At 40.6% G+C, this 16786-nt stretch overlaps 1 protein-coding gene across 15 annotated transcripts in view; it reads right to left on the bottom strand.

The window, feature by feature from the left end:
* Positions 1–16786, bottom strand: part of adgrl3.1 (adhesion G protein-coupled receptor L3.1) — a 1314450-nt gene that overhangs the window by 1108569 nt on the left and 189095 nt on the right. For all 15 annotated transcript variants that reach the window (XM_039751107.1, XM_039751111.1, XM_039751112.1 and 12 more), the window contains exon 2: positions 10072–10212. In XM_039751107.1, coding sequence (XP_039607041.1) covers positions 10072–10126 — 55 coding nt within the window. In that variant the 5' untranslated portion in view covers positions 10127–10212. The remainder of the gene's footprint in view (positions 1–10071; positions 10213–16786) is intronic.

Below are 16786 nucleotides of genomic sequence, written 5' to 3'. Positions count from 1 at the left end.
TATTCATTTACTTACAGTTAGAATATTTCAATTAAATTCATATTCAAATCCCTCGCATATAATAAAGTGGCCCTAAGTGTCTTCTTCAAATCCTTCAAAGTCTGACTCTTCGTCATCAGAATGTCCAAATAAAACGTGAAAATTTTCTTCCGTGACGTCGTCAGCATAAACATCATCCTCTTCGCTGTCGCCAATTGTTGAATCATCTGCTGCTGATTCTTTGTCTTCATAGATGGCATCATCTTTTGATCCATCCATAGCATTACTGATGCCGCATTTCAAGTACGACTTTTTGATCATTTCTGGTGGAATTGAGTCCCAAGCTTACTTCACCCATTTAGCTACTAAATCAATGTCTGGTTTCTTCAAATTCCCTCCTTTTGTTAATTGTACTTCTCCAGAACACATCCACTGCTGCCACATGCTGCGTACTCTGTCCTTGAATGGCTTGTTTAAACAAACATCTAATGGCTGGAGCATCGATGTCAATCCGCCAGGAATAACAGCTAATGTAGTAGCCATTTTCCTGTCTTCATCCTTCACATCCTCTGATCTATGAGCGCGGAACATGTCCCACACCAAAAGTGATGGACGTTTACTTTGCCCTGCTCCTGATCGCCTAGCCCACACATCTTGAAGCCACAATTTCGTTCCAGCCTCATCCATCCAGCCTTTGGGGTGTACAGGAACAGTAATGCCTGCAGGAAATTTTATGTTCTTTGTACCAACTGCCAAGCAAGAGAGGACAACGATGAAATGGGTTTTTTCATGGCCCGTTGACTTAAGTAGGTCTTCTCACCAATACCTGCTACAGTTCGATTCCCCGGCATATCATATGTCATTGACGTTTCATCCATGTTACCAATGTTACTGGGATCAAAGTCATGCCTTTTTCTTTGTTTGATAATAAATTTATGAAAGGAACTGACCTTTTCTTCCAGATCTATTGGCAGCTTCTGCGCGATTTTTGTTCGCTGACGAAGGCACAGCCCATATCTGTTCATAAACCGCTACACCAGCCAGCCGATGCTTGAAATTTCAACAAAGGCTTACCATCGATCATTAAATACTTTCCTTCTTTTGCCAATTGAAGTGCCCGTAACCGAATGCTCGAACGAGTCACAACGTATCCATTTTGCCTGCATTCCACAATCCAGTCATTCAAGTCCTTTTCCAGTCCACTGAAAGGCAAAAGTCTAAAACGCAATGCTTTCTTAGACTTTGACATTGCTTGTAGAGCAACACAATTATTGGTTTCCTCAGCACGCTGAATAACTTTCAGTTTGAACGATGCGGGATACGATGCTCTTGTCTTCTTTTCAGAATTCATGATCGTACCGGTAAGAAGTTTAACTTAATATATTGATCTATTTTACTAATAAACTACAATGAAATATATGTAGGCTAATAATGCAGAGCATGTGGGGTCATCAAGCTTCTTCCAGAAACAATTCAATGCAAATTTAATAAAGAGCTGCAAAACGTTGCGCCAAATGAATGTTGAGTAGATTGTATTAAATCCATCCATTCATTTTCCAACCCGCTGAATCTGAACACAGGGTCACGGGGGTCTGCTGGAGCCAATCCCAGCCAACACAGGGCACAAGGCAGGAACCAATCCCGGGCAGGGCGCCAATCCACCGCAGGACACACACAAACACACCCACACACCAAGCACACACTAGGGCCAATTTAGAATCGCCAATCCACCTAACCTGCATGTCTTTGGACTGTGGGAAGATGTTGTTGATTATTTTTTGGACAATAAGGTGCACTTAAAATCCTTTAATTTTATCAAAAATCGACAGATCGCCTTGTAATCCGGTGCGCCTTATGTATTAATTCTGGTTGTGCTTACTGACCTCGAACCGATTTTATGTGGTACACGGTGCTCAAAAATCTGTCAAAATGTTTTAGAATGACTTTGGTAAGCTACAAAGCTGCACCGCTTGATGGACTGTTGGAGCATTACGGCTACCGTAGTCAGGAAATTTACATCAGGAGACCGGATGGCTTTTTCCACAAATCTCTGTCTCTACTGATCTGCGACTCCATGCGCGCCCATCTCACCGATACTGTCAAAATCCAAGTGAAGCAAACTAATTCGGAGCTTGCCACCATTCTGTGTGAATTAATCAAAGAACTCCAACTGTTAGATATTGGTGTCAACACGTCGTTCAAAGTTAAAATGCGAGATGCGTAGGAGCATTGGATGATGGAAGGCGAACACACATTCACCAAGACAGGAAGGCAATGCCGGGCGAGTTACGCCACTATTTGCCAATGGATCGTGGATGCCTGGGCTAAGGTATCAGTCTCAAGTATCTTTGAGCTTTGTTCACTAAACAGCTAAGTAACAGCAATGAGACTGACTCGGATAATGACGAGAGAGATCCGGGCATGCTTGATGCTGAAATCGCCCAACTGTTTACCTCAGACACTGAGGATGAAGAATTTGAGAGAATTGTGGAAGAGGATTGAACTGAAAAAGTGAGTGTATTGTTTTGTATTTTATGTTACAACTGAGCAATGTTGAGTTATTGTGAATGAGTTGAATAAAGTTTCACTTATCTGTTTTGTTTCGCTGAATGCGCTTTATAATCAGATGCACCTTATGTATGAAAGTAGACCCATTCATTGATATTGCGCTTTAAAATCCAGTGCACCTTATGGTCCGAAATACTGTATGTTTCTGGTTACCGCCATCTACTGGCAGCTAATGGTATGTTTGCTATCCAAAAGCTGCAAAAGCTAATGCTAATAATTAATTATAATAATTATATAATAATAATAATTCTAATATTATTTAATTAATTATATAATTAATAATAATAATTCAAGTGCGGTATTTCACAGTTTAAAGAATTATTTAATGAATAATGCCCGGTGAGAGGCGCCGAGCAGGTGTGGGCATACTTATTGCTCCCCGACTCGGAGCCTGTGCATTGGGGTTTACCCCGGTGGACGAGAGGGTGGGGGGAAGGGTCCTGACTGTTGTTTGTGCGTATGCGCCGAACAGCAGTTTGGAGTATCCACCCTTTTTGGAGTCTCTGGAGGGGTTGCTAGAGGGCATACCTTCTGAAAATTCCCTCGTTTTGCTGGGAGACTTCAATGCTCACGTGGGCAATGACAGTGAGACCTGGAAGGGCGTGATTGGGAGGAATGGCCCCCCCGATCTGAACCCGAGCGGTGTTTTGTTATTGGACTTCTGTGCTCGTTACGAATTGTCCGTAACGAACACCATGTTCAAGCATAAGGGTGTTCATATGTGCACTTGGCACCAGGACACCCTAGGCCTCAGGTCGATGATCGACTTTGTGGTTGTGTCGTCGGACTTGCGGCCATATGTCTTGGGCACTCGGGTGAAGAGAGGGGCGGAGCTGTCAACTGATCACCACCTGGTGGTGAGTTGGCTTCGATGGTGGGGGAAGATGCCGGTCAGACCTGGTAGGCCCAAACCACCTCCGGCAGAACTTCAACCACGTGCCGAGGGAGGTGGAGGATATTGAGTCCGAATGGGCCATGTTCCGTGCCTCTATTGTTGAGGCGGCTGACCGGAGCTGTGGCCGCAAGGTGGTCGGTGCCTGTTGTGGCGGCAATCCCCAAACCCGTTGGTGGACACCGGCGGTGAGGGATGCCGTCAAGCTGAAGAAGGAATCCTATAGGACCTTTTTGTCCTGTGGGTCTCTGGAGGCAGCTGATAGGTACCGGCAGGCCAAGCGGAACGCGGCTTCGGTTGTTGCTGAGGCAAAAACACGGGCATTGGAGGAGTTTGGAGAGGCCATGGAGAACGACTTTCGGACGGCTTCGAGGAGATTCTGGTCCACCGTCCGGCGTCTCAGGAGGGGGAAGCAGTGCAGTGTCAACACCGTATATGGTGGGGATGGTGCGATGCTGACCTCGATTTGGGACGTTGTGGGTTGGTGGGAGGAGTACTTCGAAGACCTCCTCAATCCCACTAACATGCCTTCCAATGAGGAAGCAGAGCCTGGGGACTCTGAGGTGGGCTCTCCCATCTCTGGGACTGAAGTCACCGAGGTGGTCAAAAAACTCCTTGGTGGCAGGGCCCGGGGGTGGATGAGATCGCCGAGTTCCTTAAGGCTCTGGATGTTGTAAGACTGTCTTGGTTGACACGTCTCTGCAACATCGCATGGACATCGGGACAGTGCCTCTGGATTGACAGACGGGGTGGTGGTCCCCCTCTTTAAAAAGGGGGACCGGAGGGTGTCTTCCAACTATAGAGGGATCACACTCCTCAGCCTCCCTGGAAAAGTCTATTCGGGGGTTCTGGAGAGGAGGGTCCGTCGGATAGTCGAACCTCGGATTCAGGAGGAACAGTGTGGTTTTCGTCCTGGTCGCGGAACAGTGGACCAGCTCTTCACCCTTAGCAGAGTCCTGGAGGGTGCATGGGAGTTTGCCCCTGTTTTGTGGACTTGGAAAAGGCATTCGACCGTGTGTCCCTTGGGGAATCCTGTGGGGAGTGCTCCGGGAGTATGGGGTACCGGACCCCCTGATAAGAGCTGTTCGGTCTCTGTACAACTGGTGTCAGAGCTTGGTCCGCATTGCCGGCAGTAAGTCGAGCCCGTTTCCAGTGAGAGTTGGACTCCGCCAGGGCTGCCCTTTGTCACCGATTCTGTTCATAACTTTTATGGACAGAATTTCTAGGCGCAGCCAGGGTGTTGAAGGGGTCGGTTTGGTGGACTCAGGATTGGGTCACTGCTTTTGCAGATGATGTTGTCCTGTTTGCTTCATCAGGCCGTGATCTTCAGCTCTCTCTGGATCGGTTCGCAGCTGAGTGTGAAGCGGCTGGGATGAGAATCAGCACCTCCAAATCCGAGAGCATGGTCCTCAGCCGGAAAAGGGTGGAGTGCCCTCTCAGGGTTGGGGGAGAGATCCTGCCCCAAGTGGAGGAGTTCAAGTATCTCGGGGTCTTGTTCACGAGTGAGGGAAGAATGGAGCGTGAGATCGACAGGCGGATCGGTGCGGCATCCACAGTGATGCGGGCTCTGCATCGGTCTGTCGTGGTGAAAAAGGAGCTGAGCCGTAAGGCAAAGCTCTCAATTTACCAGTCGATCTACGCTCCTACCCTCACCTATGGTCATGAGCTATGGGTAGTGACCGAAAGAACGAGATCGCGAATACAAGCGGCTGAAATGAGTTTCCTCCGCAGGTTGTCTGAGCTTTCCCTTAAAGATAGGGTGAGAAGCTCAGTCATCCGGGAGGGGCTCAGAGTACAGCCGCTGCTCCTCCGCATCGAGAGGAGTCAGATGAGGTGGCTCGGGCATCTGATCAGGATGCCTCCTGGACGCCTCCCTGGTGAGGTGTTCCGGGCACGTCCAACCGGGAGGAGGCCCCGGGGAAGACCCAGGACACGCTGGAGGGACTATTTCTCCTGGCTGGCCTGGGAACACCTTGGGATTCTCCCGGAAGAGCTGGAAGAAGTGGCTGTGGAGAGGGAAGTCTGGGCCTCTCTGCTTAAGCTGCTGCCCCCGCGACCCGACCTCGGATAAGCGGAAGAGGATGGATGGATGGATAATTAAATGTTTCCCCGTGGATAAGTCGACTTTGTGTTTTTGAATGAATTTTAAGGCATAAATTTTTCGACTTATACATGAGTATCTACGGTATATCAAGTATACATCATAGTATTTTAATTATTCAGAGAGCTGTAATATTATGAATGTAATGGATTCTGTGTCCTGTCGGAGGAAGAGAAAGCCCGGAAGCACGTAGTAATTCACAAACATAGAGCATATAGAAGATCAAAAACAAAAAAAGCATTTAACATGCCACTTTAGTTACGATGGGATTTGAGAAACTAGTAAATGAAATGATTTTAAGATGAAGTTTATGATGTTCTACTTTAATGACAAAATAAACTACGCGATTAAAGTGGAAAATTCGAGATTAAAGTTGACAATTCATGCTTTTTCCCCACTGTGTGCCTATTTTTTTTTTCTGTGCCCTAATAAGCTTTCATATGAAACTCAGACGGTGGGCTACGGCTCACCTTTTCATGATGACTTTGATATTTGACAACTTTTTTATTTCGGGCGCTGTGTGACTTTGTGAACTTGAGCTTTTGAGTTTCTCCGACACTCTATGTCACTCAATCAAATTCCTTTTGTTGTTTATACCACTGTTTAAACAACAACAACAACAACATTTATTTATATAGCACATTTTCATACAAACAGTAGCTCAAAGTGCTTTACATATTAAAGAATAGAAAAATGAAAGACACAATTATAAAACAAAATAAATCAATATTAATTAACATCAAATAAGAGTAAGGTTCAATGGCCAGGGGGGACAGAAAAAACAAAAAAAACTCCAGACGGCTGGAGAAAAAATAAAATCTGTAGGGATTCCAGACCATGAGACCGCCCAGTAAACCAACAAATAGCATGTTTTTCTTTGCCTCCACTCGGTACTCGCTGAACTTCTTCTGTTTCCCACCGTGCTTTTGCCATTGTCTTTTCACAGAACGCTGAGCTTAAGAGCTATTTATATTGATTGCATATTCAAAGACCAGGATTTATGTAGCGGAAGAACGTGGAAATGGGCGAACGCACAGATTTATGCATCTGGATTTTTTTGTGTGTAAGCATATTTCCACTTTTGTCCACACGCCATGTTATAGTGTGAATTCTACACACAGCGTTATGCATGAGGCCCCAGGTCTTGAACAGCCAGTACCATCCATCCATCCATTTTCAAACCCGCTGAATCCGAACACAGGGTCACGGGGGTCTGCTGGAGCCAATCCCAGCCAACACAGGGCACAAGGCAGTCCAGGCCAGTACCACCAGAAGTATATCGCAGGTTCATCAGTGTAGAGCAAATGCTGTCCTTGTGGTAAAGTTGAGGAGATCATTAGCCACATAGTGTCTGAATGCAATGTATTGCTGTGAAGAAATATTGTGAATGTCACAACAAGGTCAGTCAGCATGTACCTGCATTGGGCAATATGTCAACAGCTGGGTGCCCCAATGATAGAAAACTGGTGCAAGCATATACCAGACACAGTTGTTGAAACCGGAGACTGTGTCATCATGTGGGACAAGACTATCCCCACAGACTGTATCATCACTGCCAATAAGCTGGACATCGTGTTCCATGACAAGAAGAGCAATTCGTGGGTCTACATTAATGTGACGATCCCAGATGACAACCACATACTGAGCAAGGAGGCAGAGAAGATCATCAAATATAAAGACCTACAGTTTGAAGTCAGACGCATGTGGAACAGAAGGACAAGGTTTGCTCCAGCAGTCATAGGCGCACTGGGAACGATCAAGAGCAGCTAGACAAACTTCTGTGTAGAGTTGGCACAAAACAGATCCAGAAGATCACACTCCTCAGCACAGGCTACATTCTTCAACACGTCCTCAGCTAAACAACACGCTGAATTCAAAGCCTGAGAGGTCTGGTTGACCTCTGGCAACTGCACCAGCACATCATTGAGTCCTGAGGGGAGTGTATTATTATTATTATAATAATAATCATCATCATCATCATCATCATCATCATAATGATAATCATAATATATCCATTCCAACCCGCTTATCCAGAACATGTTCTTGGGGCAGCTGGAGCTGATCCTAGCAATCATCAAACGCAACTCATGAACAGAAGCCAGACAAGGTGCCAGTCCATCACAGGGTGACTACACACACACATCATATACATCCACTAAGTCCACTTTACCAATGTCAACTCACCTAGGTTTATTCAGGTTGAAGTTTAGTAAGAGCTAATGTAATGAATGGGATGCCCAAAATGTGATGCATACTTGCTTGTAGCACACTTTTAGTTGTATTCTATCTTAATGGAGAACCCTAGGATAATAAGAGTGCATTCTCCGCTCATTAAATGATCCTGGGGACTTCTCAAAGTAATCCTTGGGTAGGCAGACTAAAAGCATGTCAAAAGATATGATTGGGCAAAGGCATACTGCAGAAGAAAAAAAAAACAGACAAGAGATTGAAAGCAAGTTTCAGATAAGGGAGTACTCTGATGACTTTGAGGTGGACAAGTGAATGTGTTCACTGCTCCTTCATACTGCATTTTGTAAGACAAGATATTTTTTGTACTTTTTGGCCTCCTTGGTTTATTTTTTAGTATGAGGGTTGCTACAGCAGCATCTTCTTCAGTTGCGGTTTTAGTAAGTATGACATCAAGGTTAGAAAGTTTACAGTTGTAGAATATAAATAAAACATATTTTAAGAAATAACTGGTAGAGTAAGTTTTTAATAAAAGTATGCCATTTATATTTACCCAACTGAGTAAACTTATTATTTTTTTTAATTTTAAGCTTTCAGTGTAGAAAGTGATTCAAGATCAGTTCGATTAAGCAAAATGAGATCTGGTAGTGTAGTGAAGTTATCAGGTTAAAATACTTACAATGTAATGGTGTTGTTGTCACTACTCTGTCCAATGCTATTAGTGAAACCCAACATGTTGGGAGAAGAGCTATCTAATAGTTTTAAATATTTCACAATAAATATAAACACACATTTGAAATAGGACTGAGAAGCAGTCTTCTGTCTCAGAAAACTAATTCTTTTTAATGTTAATTCTAAACCTAATGACACTTAATATTCAAAAGGCAAGTAAACAGAACAAGTAGGCATAAGGAAATTGTCCAGTAAGAAAACAGTAAAGCACTGCCCCATCACACTCAGTAGACTATGCAAAAACTTCAGGGTGAAAACCTGGATACCATCAGAGTTTAGGAATAAAAAAAAACATTTAAGTATGTGTTTGTAATTTAAAAGCAAAATTGTCAAACGCAGCACAGGTAGAGGTATCCAAAAACACTAGCCTGTGGGTGCAATAAAATATAGAACATTTAACTTGGAATCTAACTCAATTAAAGGTTTTTCATACTGGTAAGATAAAGAAAGCTACACTGATGAGCTGTAACCAGTTTTCATCTTTTGCCTCCTTTACCCTTCTGAATATATGACTTCAGCACAGTTAATATTACATATCAACAGGCACAGATGGAAGGACAGAGAAAACTATAGACAATATGCTGAGCCAAGTCAAATCTTGACAGGTGTAAGCCAAATGAAATTGCCATAACATGTGGTCAAGGTATGTGGGCACTTACAGACATCTCTTGCAGGGTACAGTATCATCTTATAGCATGAAGTGACAAAGATGCAATCAATGTGCTATTTTGAAATGAACTAGCTCATATATGACACAATTTGGTATGGAACTGAAATTTTGTAAAGGTGACTTTTATTCATCTAACATAAAATATTTTTATTGGCCTAATCTTCTAGTGCAGTGGTTCTCAATTTCAGTCCTGGGGACTTACTGTGGCTGCAGGTTTTTGTTCCAACCAACTTCTGTCTTTAATTTGACTGCAAGTCTAATAAAGTGATCTGTTATTACAAAGCTTCTGTGTCTTGGAGTCAATGTAAAAATTACAAAACAAAGTTTGTTAAATTTTTATTAAAATCTACTAAGCAGTTATATGGGAAATGTATTTTTTACTTTTTAACAACATTTTCATCCTGATTATCATTGTTCTTTTCCAGATTTTCTGGTTATTTAATTCATTATTTACTAATTAGTGGGTCTAAACTAAAGTGTTGTTTCCCCAGGTGTCTGCTCTGCTTCTTTTTAATTGTCATTATTAGAATACAACGAAACAAGCAAACTTCACCGAGATCAATTATTATCACTGATTGTGACTCTGGTTGGAACAAAAGCCTGCAGTGACAGAGGGTTCCCAGGACTGAGTTTCACAATCCCTGTTCAAGAGTCATACTTGATTAAGCAAACAGTTAATACGAGTGACATTCAAAAAGTTTCCACACTTTTTTTTAACTCTATTTATTAAGAATTTCAAAAACAAATTACATCACTTTTCCACATAGTCACCTTCATTTGCGATGCAATTTTCCCACCTTCATATCAACTTTTTAATGCCCAATTACTACTCCTCCCTCCCTTTCCAACGACAATATAAAAATGCGGAAACTTTTTGAACATCCCTCGTACTGTATATACTGTATAATACACAAATATATAAAAAGGGAGAACACAACCTACTTTGGACAGCTGAGATGAAAATAACAGCAAAGATATACAATTGTAAAGTCCACATGGTATTTCCTGGAGTTGCAAAGGGAGATCTTAACTTGCAGAGGAACTTTTTCTTCTTTTCAGGGAATCACACCATTTAAGTTGTATCTGTTAAAACCATACAATAAAAACAGATTAAGTACTGCCAATTGTACACAAATAACACAGAGCAAACTATGACTGTCAAATGTTTCATTTTCTTTTCTTTGTTATAGCTTGTCTAAATGAATCAGTTTCTAATGGAATGGTAATCAAACAGTCTATCTTGAAAATGTATTGCTGACATTGTACTTCAAACACATTTTGGTGAAAATGTATGAAATGCTTTTACAAAATAAAAATAGCCCTTATGCCAATACCTATTTACTGAAAATCAAAAAAATTATGCATATTCTACCTGTATATATGACACCTAATTTATTATTTGGAAATCTCTTATTGCATGTCAATTTTTTCTTTATTTCTGTATGACATTACATAACAAACACCTGATAACCTACCCCCCCCCTACATTTTCCATAGTACTTTCCATCTCTGGGCAATATGTATTGCTACCAAAAATTGTTGTACACAGGAGCCTTGGTCTAATGTATATGAAAACCAGAATATGGAACAGGTAAGATATGAGGAAGAAATATACAAAACAATACCAAATGAATAATTATATGTCCATAACAGACCTATAATCCAGATAGGTTCTCCCCGAAGCACAAAAAAATCATCTCATGCTGCAAAGGATTAAGTCACATCACACAAATGCTGCAGGAACCATGCCAAAATGTAAGTCAACTACTGCATAAATGGAAAAGAATGATTACCAAAAATTGTATCGTCTGAATGATACCTTGACAAATGAAACTTATACATTACTAGCTGTGTAAGCCTGTGCTGTAAAAAGCCTGAGATCCTAGAAACTATTAAAATTGTCATAAATAAACTGAAATGTAGAGATGTCAACCTCTGCTCCTTAGGGACAAGCAGACAGAGATGGGAGTAGATTCACACCTGGAGGTATGGATCGTGGACTATCTTACAGACAGAGCTCAGTATGAGTGTATCGGGAACTGCAGGTCTGACATTGTGGTCAGCAACACGGAAGCGCCGCAGGGGACTGTACTTTCTCTGGTCCTTTTCAGCCTATATACATTAGACTTCCAATACAACTCGGAGTCCTGCCACATGCAAAAGTTCGCTGACTACACTGCTATTGTGGGCTGCACCAGGATTGGGCAGGAGGAGGAGTATAGGAAGCTAATCAAGGACTTTGTTAAATCGTGCGACTCAAACCACTTACACCTGAACACCAGCAAGACCAAGGATTTTAGGAGGCCCAAGCCCCGCATGGACCCCGTGATCATCAGAGGAGACTGTGTGCAGAGGGTACAGACCTATAAATACCTGGGAGTGTAGCTGGATGATAAATTGGACTGGACTGCCAATACTGATGCTCTGTGTAAGAAAGATCAGAGCTGACAATACTTTTTACCTTTGAAAGGTTGGCGTCCTTCAACATCTGCAATAAGATGCTGCAGATGTTCTACCAGACGGTTTTGGTGAGTGCCCTCTTCTACGCGGTGGTGTGCTGGGGAGGCAGCATAAAGAAGAAGGACGTCTCACACCTGGACAAACTGGTGAGGAAGGCAGGCTCTATTGTAGGCCCAGAGCTAGACAGGTTGACATCCGTGGCATAGCAATGGGTGCTAAGCAGGCTCCTGTCAATCATGGAGAATCTACTGTATCCACGGAACAGTGTCATCTCCAGGCAGAGGAGCAGCTTCAGTGACAGACTGCTGTCACTGTCCTGCTCCACTGATAGACTGAGGAGATCGTTCCTCCCCCACACTATGCGACTCTTCAATTCCACCAAGGGGGGTAAATATTAACATTATTAAAATTTATTGTCTGTTTTTTTTTTTGTTTTTTCTTTTTTACCTACATTTTTATTACTCTTTAATTTAATATTGTTTTTTTATCAGTATGCTGCTGTTGGATTATGTGATTTTCCCATTGGGATTAATAAAGTATCTATCTATCTATGTAAAAGGGATATCATTTTGTCAATGTTAGCAGCTAAGCGACTTTGTCTTTCTTCTGAGGTTATTAGCGGCTAAGCAAGTTTTCTGTTTCCTCTGAGGAAACTCCAACTCTGCCTCTCACTTCCGGGCCAGACAGACAGACACACTTCCACGCGTAAACATTTATATATAAGATTGGGTTGGTTGATTTTTATGGTTTTTTTTTGTCTAAATACCACCTAACTTTGTCCTCTAACAACCACTACTTCAGTAAATCTTTTAGAACTAAGAGGTCTCCTTATTACTATTCTATATAGTACAGTATTAGAATAAAACTGACACTCATGATTAGTGTTACTTTAGAAATGTTTATGCATTCATTTATTTTTACAACTGAAGCATGGGAAAGTTAAGTGACTTGCTGAAGGTCACACAATGACTTGGATTGTGGAATTGTAAGCGATTATGTCCTAAAACATTTCAACAGGCGAGTTATCAAACAAACAACATATGATTTCCTTTCTCATCAATGACAAGTGAAAAGACAATCATATGTCTGATTCTTCTTTTGTCATTTTAATGGCTCTAAATTGAACATTTTTAAATGCCTTTTCAATGTTACTTTGTATTCTGCACTAAGTAAAAGTACATTTTGATAAGTGTGGGTAGACTAGAGGAAACAGACAGCATATGAGCTTTCTTATATTGACACTTCTTATTGCAATTTGTATTATAGTACATAATGTCCCAATAAAAAAGATTGACCACAAAGAACTGTTGTTGAGGCATTCTTGTGTCAGTACAAGCACCTCTGAGTTGACCATGACTGCTCATCACACTTTTAAGGTGAATCAATTATACCTGCAAAACAACTGTATCAGTTTCTCTTTCCCTACAAAATGATTTCTTCTGATTCTCTGACAGATAACACACTGCACAGATTTGTGTTTATGCCTCCACTAGACCAGATTATTTAGAAACACAAAAGAGATCAACCAGATTTACACATATTACATGTGGATGTATTTATCAATAGCATCCAATGCCACTGAAACTCTGTGATTTCTGGTCCAGTGCCTTACTTGCACTTCAGAATGGATGAATAGTAATTTCCACAATGGACAAACACCTAAACTTTAAATTTTTATATTAACCTTATTACTAGAACTGTGTTTTTTATTTAAGGAATATTGCATAATTTAGACCTCTTACAACACTGCAAGATACTGAAAAAATATTTTACACTTTTGTTTTTAATCAACTAAATAACTGTAATGCTCTCCTACTACATTGCTTTGTTTATTATTCCAAGAGCTAAGCATAAAATGAGTGCTGAGGTGTACTTTTGCTGTAATGTACTAAAACCCTACAATGCCTTAACAATAGAGATGTGCAACAAAAATGAAACTTTAGAAGAACATACAGTAAAGAACATTTAGCTCATACACACTGGCAAAAAGGAGGAACCATTAAGTCAATGTGTGCTGTGAAGAGAAACTTTTGCAAATGAGACCCTGAAGCCAAACTATGTTATCACCTCAAAACTAAACATTCTGATTATGTGTCTACACTGCTTGAATATGTTCAAGCCAAGGTAAAAGAACTACAAGACAAACAGAGCTTTACTGAGTCCATATATTACCGAGATGAAAATGCTAATACAGTGCATGCAGTCTACCTAGTGACACACATTGCTAAGACTGGTAAGCCACATACCATAGGAGAGGACTTGATTTCATTTCATGCCAAACAAATGGTAAATGTGATGCTGGGGTGGAGGGCTTCCAAGCAGATGAAATAGCTATCTTTGCCGAAAAACACAGTTAAATGGAGAACTGGGGAAATGGCAAAGAATGCATCTAAGCAGCTGGCAAAGAGGCTTACAATGAAGTTCTTTCTATGCCTTCCTTTGGTTGAATCAACAGGTATAACAAACCTGGCTAATCAAATTGCCACATGGAAATATATACAAAGATTTGTTGTAAATCCTTACCCAGCATGTAAACTGTGCAGACTACTTCCAACGTTATTAGAACACTAGGCTGACCCGCCTTTTAAGGCGACCGATTTTTAAGTTGACCACTTCTTAAGGCAATTCAATATATAGATTAATTTGATATTTCATACACACTCATTAATTTGGTTATATTGCATTTGAGCGGTATTACTTTAATACTCGTAGTTTCTGTTATTTTTGTAATGAAATTTAAATGTTTTTTCAATATTGAGGTCGCCCATTTGAACCCCCCTGATATTTGCTATGCGGTGAGGCATTTGTACTCCATCAACATTAATTATTTCCAGAGACATAATTTTGTCTATTTTTCAAGCGCATCGTGCACAAAAGCAAGGGACTGTTGGAAGCACCAGAACTCTGTTCACATCATGTCGCCTCGTACCGCAAGCTGCAAGTAGTAAGTCTGTGATAAGCGGAATACCGCTACGCTTTCCACTTTGGGAAGGACAATCCCGACCGCTTTTATATAATAAGAAAGAAGAAGAAGATATCGCACAGTCTGGAGTAGAAAATCATCTTTTACATGGAAAAACAAAACTACAAATCCCATCGTGCATTGCAAAATGGACGGGGCATGTGTGAAACTCTGCATCTGCGTAGCACTCACGGGATGGAAGGAAATCCCAACCGCTTTTATATAGAAGGATTAGTTTGATGCCCAACCTCTCATCTTATCAAATGCTTTCTGAAAGTCCAGATAAATAATATCATATGCTCCATGTTGATCATATCCTTTTTGTTGCTTCCTCATAGAATTCCAGCATGTTAGTAAAACAAGACCTCCATCTTCTGAACTCATATTGACTGTTTAGTAAGTCTTTTCTTGTCATTAGTAACTCAATAATTATAATTACTAATTAGTAGCTTAATAACTCCTTACATTAATTTTCCTGTAATGTATGTTAAGCTTGCTGACCTATAGTTCCTTTTTATATAAAGCAATAATATTTGCCATTTTCCAGTCCATCAGAATATCACCAGTGCACAGTAACTTCCTAAAAGTATGCATCAGGGATTTATATACTAACCTTTTTAAGAACTTGAGGGTAACTATTATCTGGTCCTGGAAAATTGTTTGATTTCAGCCTTTAATCTAAGCAGTACTTCTGTCTATACAATTTCCAGATCAATCAGTACCTCCTTTGTAGTCTCTTTTACCACTGGGAGGTTATCTACTTCATTACAAGTATACAGCAGCTGCTATTTCTTTGTCTATATTTTAAAATTCACCCTCACTATTCCTGATGGACTTCACCTCCTCCTTGACTTTTCTTTTACTGATAAAATACTGAAAGAATCTCTTTGGGTCATCTGCTATATTGCTCTCTAGCTGTCTTTTAGCCTCCCTAATATTCTTCTTAATGGTTGCCCTCATGTTTTCATATGCCCTACAATTCACATTGGAGTTATCAGTCATATATGCCTTATACAGCTACTTTTTCATTTGCAGCTTCTTTTTAACTTTTTATTAAGCAACTGCAGAGTTTTTTTTAATTTTCTACTAATTACAAATTTAGGTATGTACTTGTTCTGTATTAAATGTAAAACATTTTAGAACTTTTTTCACTGCTCCTCTTTGTCTCCATTCTTAAACTCTTATCCCAGTCTATCTTCCTAACTTTGCCGCATCTCCTTAAAATCTGCCCTACCAAAGTTAAACTTAACAGTTTTAGTCTTTGCATCAACACTCTTCCAAAGCACTGAGATTGGCATTATATTATGGTCACTTGACCCAATTGTATCAATCACCTCTATGCCCTTAATCTAGGCAAGCTTCACCCCGTGTTGATGCTTTAACATACTGTGTCAAGAAACAGTCACTGTTTACTTCTAAAAACTACTTCTCTTGTGCTCTGCTATTTGCAAGGTTATCCTTGTTTAACAACCCCCTGTAAACTTGCCTTTTTAATATTACTAAATAGATGTGCATTGTAATTACTGTCTGCATTAGACAGTCAAAAAGACATGTCTAAAATAATGCTTCTTTCACTAATGCTTTCTAGGCAAAGCTACATGTACTTAATTAGATTTGTGTTTAAATTCTGTTTGAAATAAACAGCAACACCACCTCCTTTTCAGTTCTGCCTATCCTTCCTAAAAAATGTTTATCCCTCTGTGTTACACTCATCCCCATCTTAGTTATTTAGCCAGATTTCCGTTACTGCTATAGTATTATAATTATGCTCCTTTACATACAACTCCAACTGAATTGTTTTGTTTTTCATACTTTTAGCAATAAGGCAAGATATTTTTAATGTGTTACTTATTTTACTTTTACATTTAAACAATGAGTTATAATTTACATTATTTGAAAATTGCACTTTTACACTATTATATGTCCCTCCATGTACAGTTCGAAACCTGGCCTGGCCTAAACTCCCAGTCCCCCTATACCCAAGTTTAAACAATCTTGAACTAATCTACTCATATATCTCTCTATTATATAAAAAAGTCCTGGGACAAGAAGTGACTTTTTCAGAGAGATACTTTCAAGTCCCACAAGACGAGACTTTGTGTCAAGAGATTTAACCACACTTGGGGCTGGAAATAAAAGACACAGAGTAGATGACAAAGTAGAACATTGTAATGAGGTTCAAAAACACTGGCGCAATACACATGCAGAGCAGGTTAGAGATAATGACAGTGCTAA

Source organism: Polypterus senegalus, chromosome 4 (genome assembly GCF_016835505.1).
Source record: "Polypterus senegalus isolate Bchr_013 chromosome 4, ASM1683550v1, whole genome shotgun sequence".
Classification (NCBI taxonomy): Eukaryota; Metazoa; Chordata; class Cladistia; order Polypteriformes; family Polypteridae; genus Polypterus; species Polypterus senegalus.
This window is presented reverse-complemented; position numbering and strand designations above follow the sequence as displayed.